Source organism: Panthera onca, chromosome C1 (assembly GCF_046562875.1).
Source record: "Panthera onca isolate mPanOnc1 chromosome C1, mPanOnc1 haplotype 2, whole genome shotgun sequence".
In the NCBI taxonomy this organism is placed as follows: Eukaryota; Metazoa; Chordata; class Mammalia; order Carnivora; family Felidae; genus Panthera; species Panthera onca.
In genome coordinates, this window is record NC_138346.1 from 15,638,293 (window position 1) to 15,663,855 (window position 25,563).

The window sequence follows — 25,563 nt, forward strand, 5'->3', positions numbered from 1 at the left end:
ACTTCAAAGTCCTCATATGAGGACTTGAAGATACTAAGCAGATGAACATAAGGGAAGGGAAGCAAAAATAATTTAAAACCAGGGAGGGGGATAAAACATAAGAGACTCTTAAATATAGAGAACAAACAGAGGGTTGCTGAAAGGGTTGTGGGAAGGGGGATGGGCTAAATGGGGAAGGGGCATTAAGGAATGTACTCCTGAAATCACTGTTGCACTATATACTAACTAATTTGGATGCAAATTTAAAAATTAATTGATTTTTAAAAAGTGAAACAAACGCTTCTATCACATCCATAATAAAATTCAGGCTGAGGAATTAATAGAACCAGAAAGTCAGGGGAAGTTATGGGGCTGGACAAGATGGGAAGGGAGCCTTTCCCATGACCCATGCAAACACAGCTGATAAGCCTCTCTGGGTATCCAGAATTCAAATAATCTAACACTGGGAGGAAGGAGGACTTTTCCTTATGGTAAATGCCAACTAATTAATATGGAAGGAATACTAGAGCTGGAAAACCACCAGTTTGCAATCATGATTGCAATAATCGATTCAGGCAAGAATTATCAATGGATAGTAAAGCCACCAAGTAAAGTCTGATGAACAGGACAATTACAGTGTCTAAGTAACACCATCCCCAGGTTACTTGTTGATGAAAAGGAAAAAGTCTTTATATTTATAAATATAAATCTAAGATACATGATATATTTACGTATGTAAACATATAAAGGTTTCTGTAGACAAATCTCTGTAATTTATCTTTATGGTAGAGAAACCTGGCAAACACCCCACTCAAGTGATCAAAGTGAGTATCACCAACAGTGGGACAAACTGACATCAACAGCTTCCTGATACACGAGGTCCTGAGGAAGACGCACCAGCATTCCTGTGGAATTCTTGCCACAGACACGTAACTGGAATATAACCACGACGGACCATACCAACCCACAGTGAGGAACATTCTAGAAACCACTGGCCTATACTCCTCCAAATCGCTCCTGTCATAAAGACAAAGGCAAGTTGAAAAATGATCCCAGCCTAAAGCAGGCTAAAGAGATGTGAAAATTCAATGCGACGTATGATTCTGTTTGGGGGAAAAGACACGTGACCCACCCCATTCCCCAAAAAGCACAGCTAACAAGGCAACGATTGTGGCCATTGGTGAAATTTGAAATATAGGCTGTACACTGGTTAACAGTCCTCGATCAACGTTCAATTTCCTAAATTGCACTGACATCAGAAAAGAGAATCATCTTGCTCTTAAGAGACACATAGAAGCAGATGTCATGATTTCAGCTCCTATCAGAAAGTTCAGTGCTGTATTAGACCACTAGAGAGAGAAAAACTGTAGCAAAATGTTACAAGTGTGGGAGAAAGGCACACAGGAGTTCATTTTACTACTCATGAAACTTTTCTGAACCTTTGAAATTTTTCAACATAAACTTACAGAAATTAAAATCAACACATACAACGGTACGTGAAATTTGCCCCTTTTTAAATGGCAAGCCTCCCTTGTCTCTTGCTTTCTTGCCCAAACATGCAACTTCCCATCATACTACGCGCACGGGCTCTACAACATGAATTTAAAAGTAGCCTGCCTTGGGGTGCCTGGGTGGCTCAGTCGGTTGAGCGTCCGACTTCGGCTCAGGTCATGATCTCACGGTCCATGAGTTCGAGCCCCGTGTCGGGCTCTGGGCTGATGGCTCAGAGCCTGGAGCCTGCTTCCGATTCTGTGTCTCCCTCTCTCTGTGCCCCTCCCCCATTCATGCTTTGTCTCTCTCTGTCTCAAAAATAAATAAACGTTAAAAAAATTTTTTTTAAAGTAGCCTGCCTTAAAATTTTTAACGTCTACTTGTTAGGTATTTAAAAACTTAAGAAGTATCATCAGACAGGCATAACTGAAGAATGATTTGTTTACAAATGGGTCTTGAGCTCCTACTCTGTGGGCCCTGGGAATACAGCAGGGAACAGTAAGACAAAATCCCGGCGGGCCTCCTGGAGCTCTATACTGTGGAAAGAAACAATTCCCAGGAACTGCACTCCTTTACACATTGTTCTTAAAGTCGAAACTTCTTTCAATTATCCCTCCTGATTATGATGATGCACGCGATCGTTAAATCAGTTTCTCTCCATTATTTATGTAACGAATCACGACTTTGTGAACGCTTTATTGTATTTTGATAAACCAACAATAACATAAAATACGTAAATTATGTACTATTTTTGAAATGCATAAAGGAAATATATGGCAGCTTCTTATATTACTTTTTTCATTTTAATTCTAGTCCTGTGTAACCTACACTGTAATATTAGTTAACCTACACTGTAATATCAGTTTTGGGTGTACAATATAATGATTCAACACTTCCATATATCGCCCGGTGCTCATCGCAGCAAGTAAACTCCTTAATCCTCATCCCCTATTTCACTCATCCCACCACCAACTTCCCTTTCGTAAGCACTGAATGACCCTCAGCAAAGAGGAAAGAGGGTTTTGATGGAGGACACAGAGAAACCTGGTGGTTTAGCAAGGTTTGGTGTAAGAAGTGCACGGAGGGTAACTGTAACCTGATGATGGCACTTTGGGTTTAATGAGAACATATTTCTTCTAAAAGGACTTAATTAGTAGGATATTAGCAGACACAGCCTTGCAGTGTTAGTAATTCTCACTAGTATTAGAGAATCGTTGACGCTGAAATGAATGCTCTAACGTCGATGAGGAAGTGAAGCCCCACAGACGTGTGGACGTGTGTAGGGTAGATAATCTGAGCATCTCCAGACAGCGGTCAGTGAGAGAATTAAAGATGAAGTGATGATTGAGGATGAACTGAACTAATATTTACTGAGTCTTCATGATGCGAGGTAGAGTTAAGTTCACAAACTCTTTTATTTTAATCGCCTTTTTTTTTTAAACGTTTGTTTATTTTTGAGAGGGAGAGAGAGCGCACGTGAGCGGGACAGGGGCAGAGAGAGAGAGGGGGACACAGAATCCGAAGCAGGCTCCAGGCTCTGAGCGGCCAGCACAGAGCCCGACGCGAGGCTCGAACTCACGAGCGGTGAGATCACGACCTGAGCCAAAGTCAAATGCTTGACCGACTGAGCCACCCAGGTGCCCCATTTATTTTAATTTATTTTTTTAAAATATAAACTCTTAATTAAGTAGAAGGGGAGCAGAGAGATCAGAAAACAAGCTGCTGGTCTGGATGCGACCTGACCTGCCTGGGCTCTGTCAGGGAGTCAGCAAAGAAACAACTCTGGGCTTGAAGTGCATTAATTTAAAATGGAAATGCACACAGCAACTTAGGTCTCTGTTGCAATATCACATTGCATTGGGTTGATACATAGCTCTGCTTTTGTCTAAGGAATTGTCCATATTCTATCCTTACTTGGGTTATTTCAAATAAAAGTCCTTAAATGCACATGGTCTGTGCGGGTCTGGTTCACTCAAATCAGGCGGGCCTCAATCATCTGGCCGATGATAAAATCAATCTCGTGGCGGCTGAGGTGTTATGTAAATGTTCATATTCTCAGCTTGCTTTTTTAAAAGGTTTCAAATACTGGCAGGACACTGAAGATGCTAGAGACAAGACGTGGTATTTCCAATACAATTGTTTGGGAGGTAAGCAGAAAGGATGGACTGAAGCAAGTTTCCCTTATTCTAAATGTTACAGAGAAGCACATTAGACAGGCATGAGCGAAAAACCAGAGCTCTGGTTGCTAGTCTTAACAACGAGTTCAGATCTGGTCATTTCTATCTGACCCCTGACCAAATAATTATTTGTCAGCAGAGTTAAAACTAGGCTGTGTCAAGGGATAACCACTTAAAACTAAAGTTTAACCCCATTGGGTGATAACTGTAATCATTTAATCCAACAAAGTACACTTGGCTTTCAACACTGGCAACCTATTTCACGCGTGTATGAGTTACACTTAAACTTCAGTTCCTAAAAATAATGTCTTTCCATTTTCCTTATATCCCCCCAAATGCCAACTATAGTACTTTGCACATAAGGGACCAAACCCAGCATCAGGACATAGAAAAATCATGCTCTAAAACATGTTGATTACCTGCTTAAATATATATATAAATATATATATTTATATATAATATATATTTTGCAACCTATTTATATACATATATATATATATATATACATATATATATATATTGTAACCTATTTATATATATTTATATATATAGCCAAAGAAATGTAACCAGCTTCTCTTGGAAAAAACACCAACGGCAAACTTATCTCTGTGTTACCATTACAGTAACTAATCAACAGTCTGCTAACGTTCCATGTGAGTTAAATACACAGTTAAAAATAGTGTCATGTGACTGCATGTGAGATGCAATGCTCTCAGAAACTGAAAGCAGTAAAATCCGGTTCTAAGGAAACAGACCTAAACACATTTTGAATGGCATTTAATGGACTGTCTCTGGTGAAACTATTACTTCCAGTTTCAGATGAAGTATATACAGTTTGGTTAATTGTGCTACTAGGGTCTGGCTCTGCCCTTTCTCCTGCTGGGCGGTCCAGGTCACTTTCGATGTGAAGAGCTAATTATTCTGCTCCTCAGTCCTTCTGTCAACATGGTCTGTCACCCTCCTCCCCCATCTCAAGTCTCCCCAATATACAACTTTTTAAAAATAAGATCAGTCTATATTAGAATACATACAACTACAGTGAGTGGCCTCCCAAAATTGTTTTTGCTACAGACTGATGCCTATGTGAACTGAATATGATGAAGATATTCATTACACAGAAATCTGCATACATTAATAGACTGTGATGTAACGCATTCATCAAAGGACTGCTACGTTACGATCTGCTCGAGCAGAGAAATAGATTCATATTCAGTACTAGAAATTTTATGTCTAGGGGAGCCTGGGTGGCTCAGGCAGTTAAACGTCCGGCTCTTGATTTCGGCTCAGGTCACGATCTTGCGATTCGTAGGTTTGAGCCCTGCATCGGGCTGTGCACTGACAATACAAAGCCTGCTTGGGATTCTCTCTCTCCCTCTCTCTGCCCCTAGCCTGCTCACTCTCTCCCTCTCAAAAATAAATAAATAAAAATTAAAAAAAAAAAAAAAAAAGGAAAAAAGAAAGAAACTCTATGTCTAAATTGGATTCTCCCTGTAGTTCAATAGCAGTATTCTTGAAAGTATTCAATTCCCAAGTGAAAAATAGTGATTTCTTAGCTAAAGACGTATCATACATAAAGCTCAAATAACATCTATAGGATTCTTATTTTAGGAAGTTCTTACTTGAAGCCACTTCTCTTGCACTAACACCACAATCAATAACAGTAACGTGGCTCAAAGTTAGGTAATACTTTTATTTATTCTAACAAGCGTTTGGTCCTTGAGGTACATACCAACAGTGTGGATCGGTTTCCTGTATGGCATCAGGCCAAAATTGTATTGAAAAATCCCTCTGGCATGGAAAAGAGGCAAAGCAAACCCCATGATCTTCTGTAGCCTCTCTTGCACGGTTCGAAGCCATGAGCCTTCAGGGTTGTTAACTTGTTTAAACAGCTCATTTTCTCCAAAAGAAAACACTGGGACCAAGGAGGCGCTACAAATAACAAAGGGGAAGAGTACAAATTTTCAATGGAAGGGATTTAAGTATTTTATTCTGTCCAGCTGGCTTTTGCAACCTATTCCTGACAATTTTTCAGTGTTCCTCTGCCTCCCTATCCTGCTAATTTCATGTTCCACACCATGAAACTTATACTTGAAATCATTTGAGAAGGGACTTCAGCAGCCTAGCAATTTACGGAAGTTTATTCGAGAGCCAATCAAGGCTCCAGGAAACTTCTTTTCCACCTATAGTTTAGGCCATGGTTCATTTGTTCATTTGACTGGAAATCTGTACCGTGAATATAAAATTTTGTACCTTTTTTGTTTGCTTTGTTTTGCAAGGTGAGTGTAGGTGCTGGATGCCGTGACACTGAACTACCTTACTGGGAAGGTTGTATTCCATTCCCCATGAACACCAACATCTACTTTTACTGTCAGGTCAACTAAGAGGAGGTCTGCCTTTAAGGACAAGAAACAATACTTTATTTCTCTGTGTTCATTTAATAATGTCTTAATTTCTAGGGGCGCCTGGGTGGCTCAGTCGGTTGAGCGTCCGACTTCGGCTCAGGTCATAATCTCACAGTTCGTTGAGTTCGAGCCCCACGTTCGGCTTTGTGCTGACAGATCAGAGCTGGAGCCTGCTTCGGATTCTGTGTCACCCTCTCTCTCTCTCTGCCCCTCCCCCACTCACACCATGTCTGTTTCTCCAAAATTAATAAACGTTAAAAAAAAAATTTTTTTTTTAAATAATGTCTTAACTTCTCTGACCCAGGTACCTGAAATGAGAAACTACTTACCCATGGGTCAAAGCAATTTTAACAAATCCTTTCCGCTGGCGGATGAACAGAGTGAATTTTCCAGGATGGGCATCCAGCGATTCTTCCGCGCCCCCAAGAACTATGACTGAAATGTTTCCGCCTCCCTCCTTGCTCAGCACATGGGACACACTCTTCTTAGAAACTGAGACTGGCCCTTAGTGAATAAAACAAAAAGGGTAAGTACTTATTGTGTTTTAAAAATGAAAGCATTTTGGGGCGCCTGGGTGGCTCAGTCGGTTGGGCGTCGGACTTCGGCTCAGGTCATGATCTCACGGTCCGTGAGTTCGAGCCCCGCGTTGGGCTCTGTGCTGACAGCTCAGAGCCTGGAGCCTGTTTCGGATTCTGTGTCTCCCTCTCTCTCTGACCTTCCCCCATTCATGCTCTGTCTCTCTCTGTCTCAAAAATGAATAAACATTAAAAAAAAATTTTAAAAAAAATGAAAGCATTTTTATCATAATATTCTGTGACATCTGTGAACACTTAACAAAATTCCCTACCTTGCTTACATATGGAACAACTTGTAGTTTATAATTTTGACACAGCCAGATCTTAGGTAATGTATTCCATTAATTAGATCTAACGTTTTGGCAGGTGATGGGCTGTATCTTTAAAATGTCACTTGTTATCGGGACGCCTGGGTGGCTCAGTCAGTTAGGTATCTGATTCGGCTCAGGTCATGATCTCACCATTTGTGGGTTCGAGCCCTGTGTCGGGCTCTGTGCTGACAGCTCAGAGCCCGGAGCCTGCTTCGGATTCTGTGTCTCCCTCTCTCTCTGCCCCTCGCCCACTCACACTGTCTCTCAAAAACAAATAAACATTAAAATTTTAGCAAAAAAATTATTTTAACATGTCACTTGTTAAATCTACCACTTATTTGGATAGGTTGTGCACTGCTCAATTCTATGGACTCTATTCATACTGCATTATAAGTAAAAGGGCCCCCTGCAATTGTTCAGTCATAACCTGCATGGCTGTATTTGGTGGCCTTGATCAGTAGCCTGCTGAATCCTGGCTCAGAACCAAAAAGCATATCCTTTTCAAGAGGCTGCAACAGATCTTCTGAACACACAAGGGCCTGTTGTCAGATATTCTACATGGATTCTTGTTTCCCAAACTTACGTTTATATTGTAAATGGTTTTAAAAGTTCAGATGTTTAACAAATAACCAGATCTTTACATGGTTCCAAAATGCCTAGTCTGACTTTGGTAAACTGTTTACTTAAGACCATGATATAATTGTTCGGTCTTTGTACCAGGCTTTCCCACATAAAAATAACTTTAAAGATTCCTTTTCAGATTTTGAATGTACTATGTCCTCTTGGAGGAAAATGTCATGAACTCTTACAGGAAAAGAAAAAAGAGGAAAACACAAGCCATTCATGACCTGTATTTCAGAGATAATTCCTTTTTAATGTCTTATTGTTTCCTCCCATTCTTGGCTTTATCCATTGTTTTTGGTCATAAAAGAATATGTCGGACACGTTTTATTATGACACAACACACCTCATCTCTCAAAGGAAAATTATATGCTTATTTTTCTGTGAGCTCCTAATACTGGGGGAATATAGAATAATGCAGGATTCTGAGTGACCAACCACTTTCTTAAGAGAAGAGGCAGGAGCCTGGGTGGCTCGGTCAGTTAAGCAAGCGTCCGACTCTTGATTTCGGCTCAGATCGTGATCTCACGGTTGTCGGATGGAGTCCCGTACCAGGCTCTGTGCTGAGCATAGAGCCTGCTTGGGACTCTCTCTCCCTCTATACCCCTCCCCCACTCGTGCTTGCTTGCTCTCTCTCTCAAAATAAATCAATCAATAAAGATTAAAAAAAGAGACAAAGAGAGAAGAGGCAGAGAGTGGTGGGTTAGAGGGCAAAGAACCCTGAGCCTCAATGGATTTGAACTTCCTCTGAGTTCAAGGCACGGCCATTGTGCCCCATGTGCCCTCAGTGGAAACTGGAGGCATAGCTTCCGGGCCTTTTAGATTTCCAGATACCGACTCTCCTCTGGGCACTTCTCAGTGTCCCTTTCTAGGCTCCCTTTACAGGATCTCTGTAACTGCTGCTATGTCTTAGGGCTCTAAGACCTGAATATTTGTATCCCTCCAAAATTTCTATAAACCCTAATCCCCAATAGAATGGTATTAAGAAGTAGGACCTCTGGAAAGAATAAAAGAATGAGGTCATGAGAATGCAGCCCCAAGATGAGAGCGGTGTTCTTATCAAAAGAGGAAGAGAGAGGGGTTATGTTATGTGAAGACATAACAAGATGGCTGGCTGTGTGCAAGCCAGCAATGGGGCTCTCACCAGACACTGGATCTGCCAGTGCCTTGATCTTGGACATCCAGCCTCCAGAACAGTGAACAATAAACGTCTATCATTTCAGCCACCCAGTCTATGGTATTTCGTTACAGCAGGTTGATCTACGACAGTCTCCTTCCTCGTTTCTAACACCTTTTAACGTTATCTACATACATGGATTCAACTACCACTTACAATTGCTGAGTTCTCCCAAACGTTATCTCCTGGGACACCTTCCTCCTGAGGCCCTACACCCACACTTCCAATGGCCCAGTGGACATTTCTACCTTGACAACTCAAAGACACCTCGGGTTCCATGTTGCCAAACCCAGTGTGCTGTATTCTTCCTCAAGGTTGTCCTTCTGGCAACATTTCCTCTCAGGGGGAATGGGCATCATCTATTCTGTCACCCAAGTCAAAAGTAGGCTCCTCCCATGTATATTCCCCCTTCTTAGCAATCTTGTTGACACATCAGTCATTCCTTCATTCAGAACACGTACTGAGCACCTGCTACAAGGCAGAGACTGAGCTAGAGGCCGATGATATGATGACATATACATCGCTCGCTACCTTCACGAGCCCGCAGCAATCAATAAGTCTCGGTGAATCTATCAGCTGCTTTTCCTACTGACCTCCTCTGTGTAGTATATAAGGCTGTTGTGAGCTGATCTCTGCTACCTGCCCAGCCTTACTCGGTACATAGGAAGGAACAGGAGTCTCGAAACACGGAATGTGTCCCGCCTGACACCTGGTAAGTACAGACTCATGAAAATGGACCAAGAGGAATGGTTTGGAGGCGGGACCTACAGGGACTTACAGCGACAGAAACCTATTGGGTAAGAGCAAAACAGGCATTGGTCAGCAAAGGACCTCTGAAACCCTACTGGTTCTTTATTACCGGGGGTTCAGTACACATGTCCGTCTGTCTCTCATGCCCAGACGGACGGCTGCCAAGGCAGGCACAGAGTAGAAGGGGCTGTCCTAGGAAGCCGGTTCCAGGAAAAATCAAGAACTCTCTAAACTTCAAGACAAGGACACCCTAGAGCTTCAAGTGTGGATATTTTTATTTAGCCTTTAGGAGATCTCAGGTCATAGGAAAAAGGAAAAGATCTCATAATGTCATAAGCCTGAGTGAACAGACAAGTTTAATCTCAAATGCCGGCTCGAGTAAATGGCAGTGACTGTGAGGGCACTACTTGGAGAAAGACTCTCAGGTTGATTAGATGTATCTGCCATGGCCACGGAGAGGGGTGTATCTACATCTCTCGTGCCATGAATTGCCACACCTGCTCTCAGTTATGCCACTCAAACGCACTTGTGGCTTGGAACCACAACTGTGTCCTGTAAATACATTTCTGTGCTTTTTTTTTTTTTTTGGCAATTCAAAAAATTTCCCTTTTTTTCCTTTTATAAAACGAACCCAATCAGTGTCTCCAAAACAGGGAAGAGATGGGATGATTTTTTTTTTTTTTTTTTTTTTTTTTTTTTGCCTCTATGGTAGTTTGGAGGTTTGGTGCGCCCTCTAGAGGCCAGATACAGTGGCAGCCCAGACTGAACAGAGAGCCCAGGGCTTTGCGGGTGAAGGTCCGTAGACAGAACCCAAAAACCCAGCCAGGGATCCTGATCCTCCGGTGCTTAGTGATTTCTTATCAGGTATATAATGACAACAGATATTTGAGAAATTAATAGGACGTAATGAAAACCTGGAAGACCCTGGAAAATTCTGTCTCTGAATATGCCACTTATTGATCCTGAAATTATAAGTGTTCACATAGAGACTATCTGCTTTTCTTTATATCTAAGAAATGCAAGACAATAAAGTTAGCCTACACAGCGACCATAAACATAAAGCACTTTGTGAGTTACTGCAGTTCATGTGGAGTGAATAAGCTGGTCCAGTCAGAAAACCAAACAAACTGAACCCTTCAAATTACAGTGAGAGCTGTAAACACAAGCTTAGCCTCTGTGCACATTAATATAGTGTGTCCAGCATTCCAGTTAAATTGTATTCTTGGAATTGGTAGAATTATGGTTTCATTAATCAAAGACTTTTCCCCTAGTTCAGAGTAGCAGAGTAGAATGAACTCATTCCTGAGCCAGATGATATTTAATCCGGGAAGAAAAAGGCAGATTAAGTATGCTTAGTTTACATACCGCCATTGCTTCAAGACATATTGGAGCACATTTTCCATCTCTAATGTTTATAAAGACATGCAAAGTGCCTCTCCAAAGGCACCGTCTATCACTTGGTTGACCCGAGATTCTTTCTTCCACATCTCAATACACAAAATGCACTCATCAATTTATTCATTGAATTAACATCTATTGAACTTTCCTATATCCCAGGCACGAGGCTAGACACTAGGTGTGTTAAAAAAGACACAGTCTGTGTCTTCCTGGGACTTTCAGTCCAGTGGCAAGAATCAACCAAGCAGCATGTGAAGTGTCAGAAAGGGAAAAAAGCAAAGGGTTTTACTACAAAACTGTAAACTTGTGTTTGGGAGGGAACATTCTGTGTGGTCCTGCCACCCTAGAACATGGTAGAAATAGTGATCTGCCTTCACTTACCACTACTCATCAGATATTCTCGAAAGAGAGGACACCGGAACCAAAATGGGAGCACGTGGAGATATGCAGTGAATCCAGGAAACAGCTGTTCGAAGTCCGAATAATTCGTACAAAAATTTCCAAAGGCTCCAGCAACGAGCACTCCATGGGGATGAAACCCAAATATGTAGTTGTGACTTGGATCCAAATCCCAAGTTTTGATGAGCTACAGTATGTATTGAGGTTAAAAAAAAAAAAAAAAAAGTTCCCTGATCAGTTTCCAATAAGAAACAAAGAAACCCCCTCATGATTAGTTCCTCTGTCAAAAGGAAATAGAGAACATGACTCATGTAGTTCTCTGGGTTAGTGATGTTTCCCAATTTTTAAACTATTTCCTAAGCCCAGGGCCCCTCACACACAGCCTTCCAGATCCCGTTTAGTCTGGGCTGATCTGCTGGCTTTCTCCCTCTGAAAAGGGAAAAGCTTAAACTGTGTGTGATAAAAGCAAATTTCCATTCTTCTCCCAACTCAAAATAGTACTACACAAAACAATTCTACTCACATGAATCGGAAAATAGTCCTTAAAATACCTCCACACGGTCCAGCTTCTGACCCAGTTGGATCTCCTGCCCCCCTGCTCTGGGGTACGCCAGTCAAAGTAAAGCCATGTCATATAAGGGACATAGAGGAACCAATAGTTGTGTATGATCAGTATCACAATGATCCCAATGCACACCTGTGCTGTAAGAAAGGGAAAGACCTCAGGAGTCAGGGTCAGTTAGCATCTGCTCACTGTACCGTATCACCATCGGCCCACGGCAGGGGGATTGAACACACACAGAGTGTGTTAAACTGAGCCTCATTTTGGGGCGCCTACATGGCTCAGTCAGTTGAGCATCCAACCCTTGATTTCGGCTCAGGTCATGATCCCAGAATCATGGGATCGAGCCCTACATCGGGCTCTGCCTCTTTCCCCTGCTCACACGCACTCTCTCTCTAAAAAGACAAAAACAAAAAAACCCTGAGCCTCAGTTCAAGTGAGGTAATATAACAAGACAGCAGATGATAGAGTATTATTTAACATTTATTGGATGTTTACTATATGCCAAGTATTGTACTATGTACTTTGCCAAAATATTTTCATTTAATATTTACATAGCTACAGTATCAATGAAGCGGCTAGAGTATGCTTAATGTCCTTTTCATAGAAAACAGAGGTGTAGAGAGGTTAAATGAATTGCCCAAGTCCCACAGAATGGAAGCGGTTGATCTAAATTCATAGCCCACTCTTGGGGCACCTGGGTGACTCAGTCGGTTGGGGCTCCAACTTCAGCTCAGATCAGGGTCTCAGGGTCCGTGAGTTCAAGCCCCACATCGGGCTCTGTGCTGACAGCTCAGAGCCTGGAGCCTGCTTCGGATTTCTGTGTCTCCCTCTCTCTCTGCCCCTTCCCCACTCACAGTCTCTCTCTCGCTCAAAAAATACACATTAAATTAATTAATTAATTAATTAATTCACAGTCCACTCTCAAAGTCTATGGTCTACACCACCTCCCTGGCACGATATATGGAGGAATCAGGGCTGAAAGGATGCAGAAGAGTTCCTACTACAGGTGTCTACCTTGCTTAAGCAGCCATTATTTATGTGCCCACAAAGAGAGAACATTCCAGCGACAAACTCTGTTTTCAGGAACTCTGTTGCGAGAGTCAGAGGTGGTATAGGAGGAACTCCTGACATCTTCCTTTACCTATCACTACTTGCAACATTTCACAACGACAAAGCAAAACCCAAATGGTTTACACACCTCGTGACACAGCTTCAAAATATGTGAAGCAAGGACAGACAAAACTCGACCTAAGTCAGTGACAAGACTGTTTGCCTTAAAGTAATACATTAAGCTAAGACAGACATTTCATGTGCGTGCTATCATACTAAAAAAATATTTATAGAAAGAGAAATACATTAATGAGAAAGGGAGAGAGGAGCACAAAGTCATAAAGCTCGACACAAGAAATGCCAGCAATTACCATTACTTTAGGAAGTGTCCTTGCCTCTTTCTTTCTGTTATGTGCTATACTCTCTGTTCTAGAGCCGACTTCAGTCCCCCAAACTCCTGTCTACTCTGTCAGCTTTGCTACAGTTTTGTTCCCAAACGATCATGATCGGATTCACAGCACCTTGAACTATGACAGTTTGCTAGATACAATTTGTCTGTTTGTTTGCCTGTTTTGGCTAAAAACAGAACAAGTATTTATATTTCTGGAGATATATAAATCCATACATATCCCAGCATAGATTTATGCTAAATGGACCCCAATAAGAGAACTGACCTGCTTTCTCCAGGGTAAGGTTTGTTTACGAAAAGGTGCATGAAAAGTTAAGGAAGTATGTGCCCTCTAACCCTCCGTGGGGTGTTTTGTCACATTTTGGAACAGCCAGCGAAGTTTCCATGACTCTGGGGGCACAGCCAAAAGGGTGTCCTTTGCTCTCACTCCTACCAGGATCATTTCATCTTGCTTCACCTGCTTGCCTCTACCCAGGTCTGAGTGCTGACAATTTACCACTGTTGGTTAATCTTCTCTTTATTTTACTAAAATGTGTAAAAAAAAAAAGTGTACAAGAAAACTTAGGTAGATCTCATTACTCTGTACTCTATGGTAGATCAGGTGAGCTAAGACAGACAGGGAAGGGACAGAACAGTTCATGAGGGGTGACCATCTCCCACAGTGTCATTTTCTCCTCCTCACAACCCTCAAGGTACACATTACTGTACCCAGTTTGCAGTCATGGAAACTGAGGCTTAAGGATTTTGAGGGTCCAAAGGATTTGAACCTAGATCTGCCTAAATTTTTAAACCCACCCACTTTTTTTTTTTTAACAAAACCAAACTATTCTTAGCTTATGGCAATGGCACCATAAACTTACAAGTACTTATTACAAGCGGATAAGCAGGCTCATAGGCATAAAAAATCAGGTAAATGGGAGGTTCTGTTTTCCCTACTATAATGGTGGAGGGACTGAGACCAAAAGCATACTGACTCAATTTGAACCACAGAGGGAGTCAAGAGCAGGTCCAGAAATAAAATCCCCCTGCCATTAATTCAGTGTTTCACTAACCCAACCACATACGCACTAATTGAATACATATTGCATATGTCTTTAACAGCCACTAGATGTTCTGCACGTACGATGGTTAAGACACGGATCTGGAATCTGAGTGCTTATGTTGGAATCTGCCACCGACTAGCTGCCGAACAGGGGGCGAAGTTCTTTCGCTCCTTGAGCCTCAATTCCTTTACCTGTGAGATGGGCTAATACCAGCACCTGCCTCCACGGACCGTGGGGAAGGAGACGCAGAGAGGCCACCGTGCCTGGCACCGAGCAAGCACTTGACAATGGGAGCCATAGTTATGGTAACTGTGTTCACTATTACACGCTTGGAGAACACAAAAAATAAAAGCAGATAAAATACTGCTCATGTTCCTGTCACTCCACAGCAAGTACTGTTCAAATTTTTCCTTGTGGCCTTTTCTGTTCCTAGGAACAGGTTATGTGTCCTAAACATGGTTGATCACATTTTTTTTTTTATTTCTGTATTTTATCGCTTATGATTATCTCACGTTAGCTGTTTTATAACACCGATGTGGCCTTAAAACCTTCATAAATGGTATTTTTGAGAAGTGATGAACATTCCATTGAATGTCAATACTATGTCAACCATTCTTCTCTTTTTGAAAATGTGGGCTTCTAACAAATTTTCTCTATACACATAATCCGGCATCACATTTCCCCACATTTTAATTTACTTCCATAGGACAATTAGTAAAACACTACACCGCTGAGCAGAAACGCCTTTGTCACTTGATATACTTTGAGAGCTTACGATCCAAAGGAGCTGTCCTAATTTAAACCCCCCCCCCCACTCCACACATGGCACACATTCTTTAATATTTTGTATCACAAACAGCACCAAAATAGCTTTTTAAATCCCGTGATCCTAAATTAGACTGAAAGAAGAAAACACTAAGAAAACTAGGTGACTGGATCACCTCTATTTTCTATTTTTATCTCATTAAGCGATCCAACGTAACATGATTCTTCCGAATTGGAGGTCAAAGAGAAAAGATACAAAAGTCTACTCCAACCCATGGTGCAGTTCTCAAAACTGAGGTTGATGTCTCTTAAAACTGCCTTGATCCACATTCCAAGTTGCACGGGAGGCCTGAACTTCAGCTGCTTTGACTGGGGTGCAGGCTGTACAAGCCAGCCTCTGTCGTTCGTACTCTTTGATGATTTCATTCCCATAGATTCTACTTCCTCTATATCATTAAGAAGCTTCCCCCCCTTCACTTTTTTTCCTGAGGTGAAATTCACATTAATGTAAATCAACCACTTTAAGGAAATTAATCCAGGGACACTTAGCACATTCACGATGTTGTGCAACTACCAATTCCACCGAGTTGCAAAATACTTAGATCACCCGAAAATAAAACCCTGAACCCATTAGGCAGCTATTCCCCATTTCCTTCTCCTCTGCCCCTGGCAACCACCAATGTACATTCTATTTCTGTGGATTTACCTACTCAGGATATTTCATAAAAATGGAATGATCCAATATGTAACCTTCTGTAGACTTTCACTTAACATCAAGTTTTTGAGGCTCGTCCATCCTGAAACATGTATCAGGACTTCATTCCTTTTTAGGACTGAATAATATTCCCATATATAGGGATATATCATAATTCGTTTATCCATTCATCTGTTCAACATTCATCATTCAAGGGCTAAAATTAACAACTCAGACAACAGATGTTGGCGAGGATGCAGAGAAAGAGGAACCCTTTGGCACTGTTGGTGGGAATGCAAACTGGTACAGCCACTATGGAAAACAGTATGGAGGTTCCTCAAAAAGTTAAAAATAGAACTACCCTACGACCCAGCAATTGTACTACTAGGCATTTATCCAAGAAATACAGGTGTGCTGTTTCAAAGGAGCACATGCAGTCCAACGTTTATTAGAGCAGCACTATCGACAATAACCAAAGTATGGAAAGAGCCCAATGGCCATCAATGGATGAATGGATAAAGAACATGTGGTATATATATATACAATGGAGTATTACTCTGCAATCAAAAAGAATGAAATCTTGCCATGCGCAAGTACATGAATGGAACTGGAGAGTATTATGCTAAGCCAAATTAGTCAGAGAAAGACAAATATCATATGACTTCGCTCATATGAGGACTTTAAGAGACAAAACAGATGAACATAAGGGAAGGGAAGCAAAAATAATATAAAAACAGGGACGGGGACAAAACATAAGAGACTCTTAGAGAACAAACTAAGGGTTGCTGAAGGGGCTGTGGGTCAGGGGATGGGCTAAATGGGCAAGGAGCATTAAGGAAGACACTTGTTGGGATGAACACTGGGTGTTATATGTAGGGGCCACATCACTGGATTCTACTCCTGAAATCATTACTGCACGGTACACTAACTAACTTGGATGTAAATTTTTAAAAAATAAATAAATAAATTTTTTCACTTCCTAAAAAAAAGGAAAGAAAAGAAAAGAAATCAAGATAGGTACACCGGATACAATGGTACATTGCAGTCTAAATGAAAACAAAATCTCATTTGTAGTAAATGTAAAAGAAAAAGAAAAAGAAAACATTCATCATTCAACATCTGGGTTGTTTCCACCTTTTGGCTCCCGTGAAGAGGGCTGCAATGTCCTACCCGCTTCAAGAGGATTAAACATCAGAAACAAATAAGACTCAGTCAAAATGTGTGGCGTGGTCATTAAATTCAGCATCACCGATAAAGGGACAAAATGGCATGATGCCTCTTGATGGGATTTGATGGGAAATACACCCCATCACCTTTGCCGGCTTTTTGCCAAAAATGCTGAACCTGACTCCAATCGTAAGAACATAATTAGGCAATTCCAGACTTTGGGACATTCTAGAAGATAATTACTGGGGGCTGTTTAGAAAATATCAATGTTACAAAAGGCTGCCTTCTCTGCAGCATTTAGCAATGATCTTCCTACGCTACCCCTGCCCCCCACATTTCTGACTCCAGTGGGCTCACCTGTGCCTCCATCAGTGAAATGGTGCTGAACAAGGGCACTGTACAATGTCTCATCCAGGGCCAATGCTCCAACAGTGGTAGCCGAATTTGATAAATCAGTGAATCCTAAAAACGTGCTTTGTCTATAGGCACTTCTTCAAAGACCTGACGTACATCAATTCCTTTACATTCTAGGTTTAACTTTATCAGTTTTTCAACATTTAAGAAAGTAATATTTGTAACATGGAAAAATAACTGGTTAATGAAACATACAGATACCACGAAAAGCTCAAAGAATAGTGATGGTGTATAGGAAACACTCAACAAATGCTATTAGCCACCACTGACCGCTTGGGACCTTCGGAAACACCAATGTCACAGGGCTCAATCCAAAATGCTAGTTGGTTTGCTCTCCAGCGCATATATTACTTCAGTAAAAATAAATCTAAAAAAGGTAAACAGCAAGAGAAAATATGCCAAAATATTAACAGAGAATCTCAAACAGGCTCCATGCTCGGCACGGAGCCCGACATGGGACTCGATCCCACAACCCTGGGATCATGACCTGAGCTGAAATCAAGAGTCGGACCCTCAACCAACTGAGCCACCCAGGCGCCCCAAAAGATTATTTAAAAAAAAAAAAAAGAAATATAGGGGCGCCTGGGTGGCTCAGTCGGTTGAGCATCCGACTTCAGCTCAGGTCATGATCTCGCGGTCCGTGAGTTCAAGCCCCACGTCAGGCTCTGTGCTGACAGCTCAGAGCCTGGGGCCTGCTTCAGATTCTGTGTCCCGCCCTCTCTCTCCACCCCACCCCTGCTTGTGCTCTGTCTCTTTCAAAAATGAATAAACATAAAAAAAAGTTAAAAAAAAAAGAAATAAAACAGCTCCACTAGAAAGAAAAGAAAAAAAAAATTCACAAAACTGAAGAACAAATCTACTTAAGTAACAAAAGTCTCATCTTGAACATGATTCTATTAAATTTCCATGAGCAAACAGCATCAGAAAAATATTACAAAAACTATTGAGGTTTGTTTACTTGGATTTTAATAGTGACCAATATTAAGAAATAATTGAAAATATGTAATTTGTATATGTAGCCTTCCTATTTGTATCCAAGAAGTTTTCATTTTTCCCCTATGGAAATTGTTTCTATACTTATTTTAACCATGTAACCGAGGATGGGGAACGAAAATGGAATTCAGAGTCCAGCAGGCACATTCTTTTCTTTTCCTGCTCCCGAGGCATTGTATTTCAAAACACAATCAGAGCCATCTGTTGATTATAAGAATGGAAGCATAACATTCTTCTGATTTTTAAAATTCCTATTTTAAGAGCACTTACCCCCCAGAGTTTCTTAGGGTGATACTGAAAGACAAATCTCAGACCCCTCTGCAGAATTTTGCAGCTCAGGATTCCTCGAATGTAGGTCTGCTCCCAATGCTCTTAAAAAGTTTTCTGGAGAGGAAACTGCATTTTTCTTATTTAAAAGCAAATTCAGGGGCGCCTGGGTGGCTCAGTCGGTCAAGCGGCCGACTTTGGCTCAGGTCACCATCTCGCAGTCCGTGAGTTCGAGCCCCGCGTTGGGCCCCGTGCTGACAGCTCAGAGCCTGGAACCTGCTTCGGATTCTGTGTCTCCCTCTCTCTCTGCCCCTCCCCAGCTCACACTATGTTTCTGCCTCTCAAAACTGAATAAACGTTAAAAAAATTTTTTAAGTAAATTCATTATTGGACCTACTTCTTCATTGAATAAAGGCAAATAAATTACAAGGATCCAGGTACAATTAGTCCCATGTTATTAATATTTCTGAAATGTTTACAAGCTAAAGGACAAAATAAACAGAACTACTTTGTATAGCCACAAACTGAAAACTGTAAGAAAAGAGAGACATAACTAAATACAACATGTGGGTTCCTTTGCTATAAAGGACATTTGTGGGGCAGCTACTGGAATGTGAATAGGGTCTATGTATGGATTAGATCATTGAACTGCATCACTGTTAATTCTTCTCATTTGGATACTTGTACTGCGGTTATGTAAGAGAATGTCTTTGGTTTTAGAAAATGTACACTCGGGGCGCCTGGGTGGCTCAGTCGGTTAAGCGGCCGACTTCGGCTCAGGTCATGATCTCGCGGTCCGTGAGTTCGAGCCCCACGTCGGGCTCTGTGCTGACTGCTCAGAGCCTGGAGCCTGTTTTGGATTCTGTGTCTCCCTCTCTCTCTGACCCTCCCCCGTTCATGCTCGCTCTCTCTCTGTCTCAAAAATAAATAAACGTTAAAAAAAAAAATTAAAAAGAAAAAAAAAGAAAATGTACACTCAAGGACTCAAGGATAAAGAGAAAGCATATCTGTAGCTTACCCTTAAATAGTTAAAAAAAATAATAACTGTGTGTGTGTGTGTGTGTGTGTGTGTGTGTGTGTGGAGAAAGAGAGATAGGGACAGAGAAAGAAAAAAAACATGGTAAAATGTTACATTGGGGAATGGGATAAAGGAATATTGGAATTTTTGTAACTTTCTAGAATTTTTATTTTCTAGAATTATTATTTCTGGAATTACCTCAAAATACAAAGTTTTAAAAAGTTAATGGCCCTTCCTGAGACCTACAGAATCAAAGTCTCTGAGTAATCTGCATTTTAACAAAAATGCCCAAGGGAATCTTAAATATGCTCTAAAGTTTAGGGGCACCTGGGTGGCTCAGTTGGTTGAGTGTCTGACTCTTGATTTCTGCTCAGGTCAGGATCTTGCAGTTTGTGGGATTGAGCCCCACGTCAGGCTTCATGCTGACAGCAAGGAGCCTGCCTGGGATTCCCTCTCTCTCTCTCTGTCCCTCTTCCACTCATGCTCTCTCACTCTCTCTCTCTTCCTCTCAAAATAAATAAATATTCAAAAAATACGCCCTAAAGTTTAAAAACTTCTGATATAAATAATATCACACAGTAGAGGACTCAATACTTTTGAGATATCAATTCTCTCCAAATTAACCTATAGACTAATCTCAATCAAAAATCAATCCCAATGAAAATCCCAGAAGGTGTGTGTGTGTGTGTGTGTGTGTGTGTGTGTGTGGAAACTGACAAGCTGATTCTCAGGTGCATATGGAAACACAAAGAATCTATGATAATCAAAACAACTCTTTAAAAAAAGGACCAAGGTTTCAGGGCTAACGAGATCAGACTCCACAAAGTATTATAAAGCCACAGTAATCACAACAGCATTGTACTGGCATGAAGATAGACAAAGGAGGGGCGCCTAGGTAGCTCAGTCAGTTAAGTGTCCGACTTCGGCTCAGGTCATGATCTCACAGTTCATGAGTTCAAGCCCCACATCAGGTTCTCTCTGCTGTTGTCATGGAGCCCACTTCAGATCCGCTGTCCCCCTCGGTCCCTCCTCTGCCCCTCCTCTGCTCACTCTCTCCCTCTCTCTCTCAAAATAAATAAGTAAACTTTAAAAATTAAAAAAAGAAGAAGGAAATACTGCCATTGTGATGGACCTTGAGGGTATTATGCTATGTGGACTAAATGACAGAGAGAAAGATCAATACTATATGATCTCACTTGTGTGTGTATCTTAAAAAGAAAACAAACCAAAAGCACCTAATTCATAGGTACAGAGAACAGATTGGCGGTTGCCAGAGGCAGGAGGGTGGAGGGGTGGGCAAAATGAGCGAAAGGGGTCAAAAGATACAAACTTCCAGTTAGAAGATAAATAAATCCGGGGGATGTAATGCACAGCCTGGTGACTAGAATCAACAATATTGTATTGTATTTGAAAGCTGCTAAGAGGGTAAGTCTTAAAGGTTCTCATCACAAGGAAAATTATTTGTAACTATGGGTAGTGATAGATGTTAACTAAACTTATTACGGTAATCATTTTGCAATGTATACATGTATCAAATAATTATGTCATACACCAAAACCTAATACAATGTTGTAAGATTAGATGACAGGTGTTTAACATTTATCTCAAGGAAAGATGTTTGATTTCATGATTTCATATTTCAAGGGCTAATAGCTTAAACTCATTTCCTGGAAAGAAAAATGCCTTCCAAGACTTTGATTTAGAGATCTTAAAAGATATACCTAATAAAAACCCTCTTGTTGAGGTGCCTGAGTGATTCAGTTGATTAAGCATCCATCTTCGGCTCAGGTCATGATCTGGTCCATAGGTTCAAGCCCCGCGTCGGGCTTTGTGCTAACAGCTCAGAGCCTGGAGTCTGCTTCAGATTCTGTGTCTCCCTCTCTCTCTGTTCCTCCCCCACTCACGCTCTGTCTCTGTCTCTCAAAACGAAATAAAACGTTAAAAAAAAAAAAAAACTCTTGCCAACACTGAAAGTAGCTACAACATCAACTCCTTACTTCAAAATTGACAATTAAATAGAAGGAAATAAGTAAGCTCTTATCCTACCTTTTCCAGTAAGAATTGAATTGTAGGATAGTCAAATGGTCCTAGCTGATGGGGGGAAATTATTCGTTGCATAAATTCTAGCTATGATGAATAAATGACAGAATAAAAACACCGCCATTTTGCAGTCCCCCATAGAACAGTTCATTCAAGCGAGCATCATTAATGGAGACTTACGTCACTAGGTGGCAGGGCAATGATCAACAGAGAACTTTCATTTGCACATGTCAGTGACCAGCCAGCCCTCAGATGACTTCCTATTTGGACCCACTGACCACTCTTAGGCACAACTAATGGGACAACTAGACATTCTGTGCATCCTGACAGAATGTGAAGCACAGAGCAGTACCTGGGAAGAGGCCTTGACACAAAGGTTTCATCTACATCTAATCAAGCTTTAGTTCTAACTCCCACTGTCGAAGAAATACAGGAGACTGAGTAACAAGTTAACACCACAAAGAAGCAGTCAGGGCTACATCTTGCAGGACAGATAACCTGGTTTCCTTAGTGCTTCACGACAAGAAAACAAATAGGGAACACTGTTCTAAATTAAAAGACATGCAAAAACCAAATGCGGGAGCATCTGGGTGGCTCAGCCAGTTAAGCATCCAACTTCGGCTCAGGTCACGGTCTTGCAGTTTGTGGGTTCAGGCCCCGCATCAGGCTCTGTGCTGACAGATCGGAGCCTGGAGCCCTCTTTGCGGTCTGTGTCTCCCTCTGTCTGACCCTCCCCTGCTCACACACTCTCTCTCTCTCTCTCTCTCTCTCTCAAAAGTAAATGAACATTAAAGAAAAAAAAACATAAACAAAAAACCAAAAAACAAAACCAAATGCAATACAAAGGTCTTGTTGAGAACCTTGTTCAGATATATCACCAAAGTGTATTTTTGACACGGTTCAGAAAATACGAACTTAGTTTAAATGATTTTAAGCAGGATTGCCTGGGTGACTCAGTCGGTTAAGCATCTCTCAGTTTCGCCTCAGGTCATGATCTCACGGTTCATGAGTTCAAGCCCCTCATCGGGCTCTGCACTGGCAGTGTGGAGCCTGCTCAGGGTTCTCTCTCTCTCCCTCTCTCTCTGCCCCTCCCCTACTCATCCTGTTTCTGTCACTCTCAAAATAAATAAATAAACTGAAAAATTTTTTAAATGATTTTAAACAATTATTATGCCACATATGTACTCTGATTATGTAAAAAAGATACTTAATTCTATATCTCCGTACTAAAATATTTAGGATTAAAATATAACAACGTGCTTTGTCTTAAAACATTTTTGCAAAACAACTGATGAAACGAATACGGCAAATTGTCAAAATAATTATAAATCCAGGTAATGGGTAAATGAGAGTTCACACACTTCTATTTTTTGTATGTCTGAAATTTTTCCAAATAAAATTATCAAAATACATAACACAAAGTCATATGCTCCTAGTAACACAAAAGTCAAATGCACGCAATGACTTTTTATGGTCTGTCTATGCAGACATTTAAATGGTCTGCAAGTCAGTCTAGTCCGACTCAAATTAGGAATCATTGGTCATGCCTGAGTCACTAGTCCACGCACAATTAACACCTGTGGCTCCGCCCGCTATGTAGAGCCATGCGACCTTGAGCAACTTCACCTCTGAGCTCCCTCCTCTGTAAGATGAGTGCAGGGGTAGCTCCTACCTTGCAGGGCTGCTGTGAGGATGACATGGGTTAATACAACTAGCGACCCATGGGCGGATAGCTTCCCCTCTGGGTGACAGAGTGAGACAGTCATTCAACAAGTATTTGTTTCATACCTTCCGTGGGCTCGGCACATGCTGAGTGTTCCCGCACTGAGCCGGTGGACAGGGATGGTAATGCGGACCTTTCTCGAGTAACCGCAGACATACACAGACACGAGCAATGACAAACACGAGAAAAGGACGACAGGCTACCAGAGAGGAGCTGATTGACCAGCAGGGAAGATCGTCTCCAAGTTCAAGCCATACATGTGGGCAGCAGAGTGGTTAAGGCAGGGACTCTGGGTAGAATACTTAGGTTTCCATCCAGCTTCTCCACCTCCCACTGTGCGTGACCTTGAACAATTCACCTCTTCGTTTCCTCATCTGTCCAACGAGGGCAGAAATGAACAGTCCTTTACCTCACAGGGTCGTGGTGAAGGCCGAACGGTTAATAGTGTAGGGTGCTTAGAATGGGATCTGGAACGTACTGTGCCCTAATGTGTTTGTTGTTACCGCGATGGTTCAGCGCAAAATGGAGTATCATGCTACCACCCCTGTCTCCGTTTGGCCTGCGAGGACTTCATGAGCTAACGTTTTGAAGTTCCTTTTTCAGGAAACCCTAGCTGTACAGCAGAGTGCGTATATGCGCACACACAGTTACATATTTACAGAGACACGCACATACTGACGCGTGGGCTCCGTTCTGTAACAAATGAATTAAGACGTTCTGGGGAGAGAGCCTGGGCGTCTGCGGTTTTTTTACAAGCTCTTCCAGTGTTTCCCATGTGCAACCAGGGTCGAGAACCACTGATCTAGGCATTCAAAACTGTGAAACCATTTCAAAAGTGTAGACGTCTACAGTGCAGTGGGCTTATTACTACTGATCGTACTGCGGCCTCAACGTACAACCTGTCAGCTCCTTATAGCACACAAGTGACCTTAGCCTTCAGAAGAGTGCACGTTCTCCATAATTCCTCCCTCCTCTCATACCATCCCCCATCTACTCCAATCGCTGGACAAACATCCAGGGGAGAAAAAAGGGGCTCAAGTAAGCCACCCTGCTCTATCTAGCGACTGACTCACGTGCCCTTTCCAGATGGGATCAACTTGGGAACCCACTAGAACCCCTTGAGTCGAGTTATTTACATACAGAAGCCACCCAACCCAACTCAACCCAGTCTATCTAGTACAAAGGTGCCTTTCGGCACCCGGATGACCTTAAACACAGAAAAGTCAACAAGGCAGTTGGTCACGAGGGTGGGAAGAGGACGGAATCAGGCTGTAAATAATCGGGCGCTGGTTTTCCTTTCACGAATCGACAGTTCAAGAAAAAGAGTTTAGCAACTTCTGAGGGGCTACAGTGCAATGTTCCATGGCTGGATTGGGTCCTGGTTATATTTGGGTATGTCCATTTGCCAAAATTCATCTGTATGCCTATCATCTTTGCCTTTTATGGTAGGTAAGCTACGCCTCAATCAAAAAGACAAAAAAAGCACAGGTTAAAACAGTTGGCAAACAGTCGTTCGTTCGCTACGAGGTTCACACGGGGAGAGAAACCAAAAAGGAGAGTCCCAAGTTAGCTCGAACTCCCTCCTTGACCTGTTTGCTCTGGCTTAGGCGGAAGAAGGGCTGGTATCTCAGTTCGTCCTTGGCCAAGGACTGACCGCGAGGGAGGAAACGGAGCCCCCCCGCACTGCGGCGTCTGGCCTGGGTCTCGCGCGGCCGGGAGCGCGCGGGGTCCTTACCGAGCAGGAGGAAGGACAGGACCCACTGCAGCACCGCGGCCGTCTGCAGCCGCCGCGCCAGCGGGATGTTCAGCGGCGCAAACTCGACCTTCATGGTCCCGCGCGGGAGGGGACTGCGCCGACCGCGGGCGCTTCGAACCTGGTGGCTCCGCGGCGCGTGGGAGGAGCGTGCGGCCGGATCCGGGCCCCGCGCCGGACACCCCCGGGGGCGGAAAGAGGGGGACGGGCGGCGGCCGCGGAGCAGGCGGGGGCAGAACGTCCGGGGGTGGGGCGCGAGGGCTGAGGCTGGGGGCTGCCAATCGCGCGCGCCCGGGCCCCAGTGCAGCTGGCGCGCCCGGGGCGCATTGGCTGGCGCGCCGCGGCGCTGGGGAGAGCGCGCCGCTTTGGGCACTAGGGGTGG

The 25,563-nt window shown here is 42.5% G+C and overlaps 1 protein-coding gene across 9 annotated transcripts in view; it reads right to left on the minus strand.

Annotated features, from left to right (window-relative positions):
* Positions 1-25,513, minus strand: part of MOGAT1 (monoacylglycerol O-acyltransferase 1) — a 290,439-nt gene extending 264,926 nt beyond the window's left edge. For 4 of the 9 annotated variants that reach the window (XR_014138041.1, XR_009607366.3, XM_060623839.3 and 1 more), the window contains exons 1-5: positions 25,164-25,513; positions 11,804-11,982; positions 11,263-11,467; positions 6,379-6,553; positions 5,377-5,576 (exon numbers count right to left, since the gene is read on the minus strand). Coding sequence is in view for 7 of the 9 variants with exons in the window: in XM_060623839.3 (XP_060479822.1) it covers positions 5,377-5,576; positions 6,379-6,553; positions 11,263-11,467; positions 11,804-11,982; positions 25,164-25,257 (853 nt within the window). In the remaining 2 variants the exon portion in view is untranslated. Of the gene's footprint in view, positions 1-2,654; positions 3,657-5,376; positions 5,577-6,378; positions 6,554-11,262; positions 11,468-11,803; positions 11,983-17,330; positions 17,915-21,386; positions 22,469-25,163 lie in introns of those variants that run through there. The other 5 variants (XM_060623842.3, XM_060623844.3, XM_060623840.3 and 2 more) reach the window with 5 other exon arrangements.
* Between the last annotated feature and the right edge of the window lie 50 nt (positions 25,514-25,563).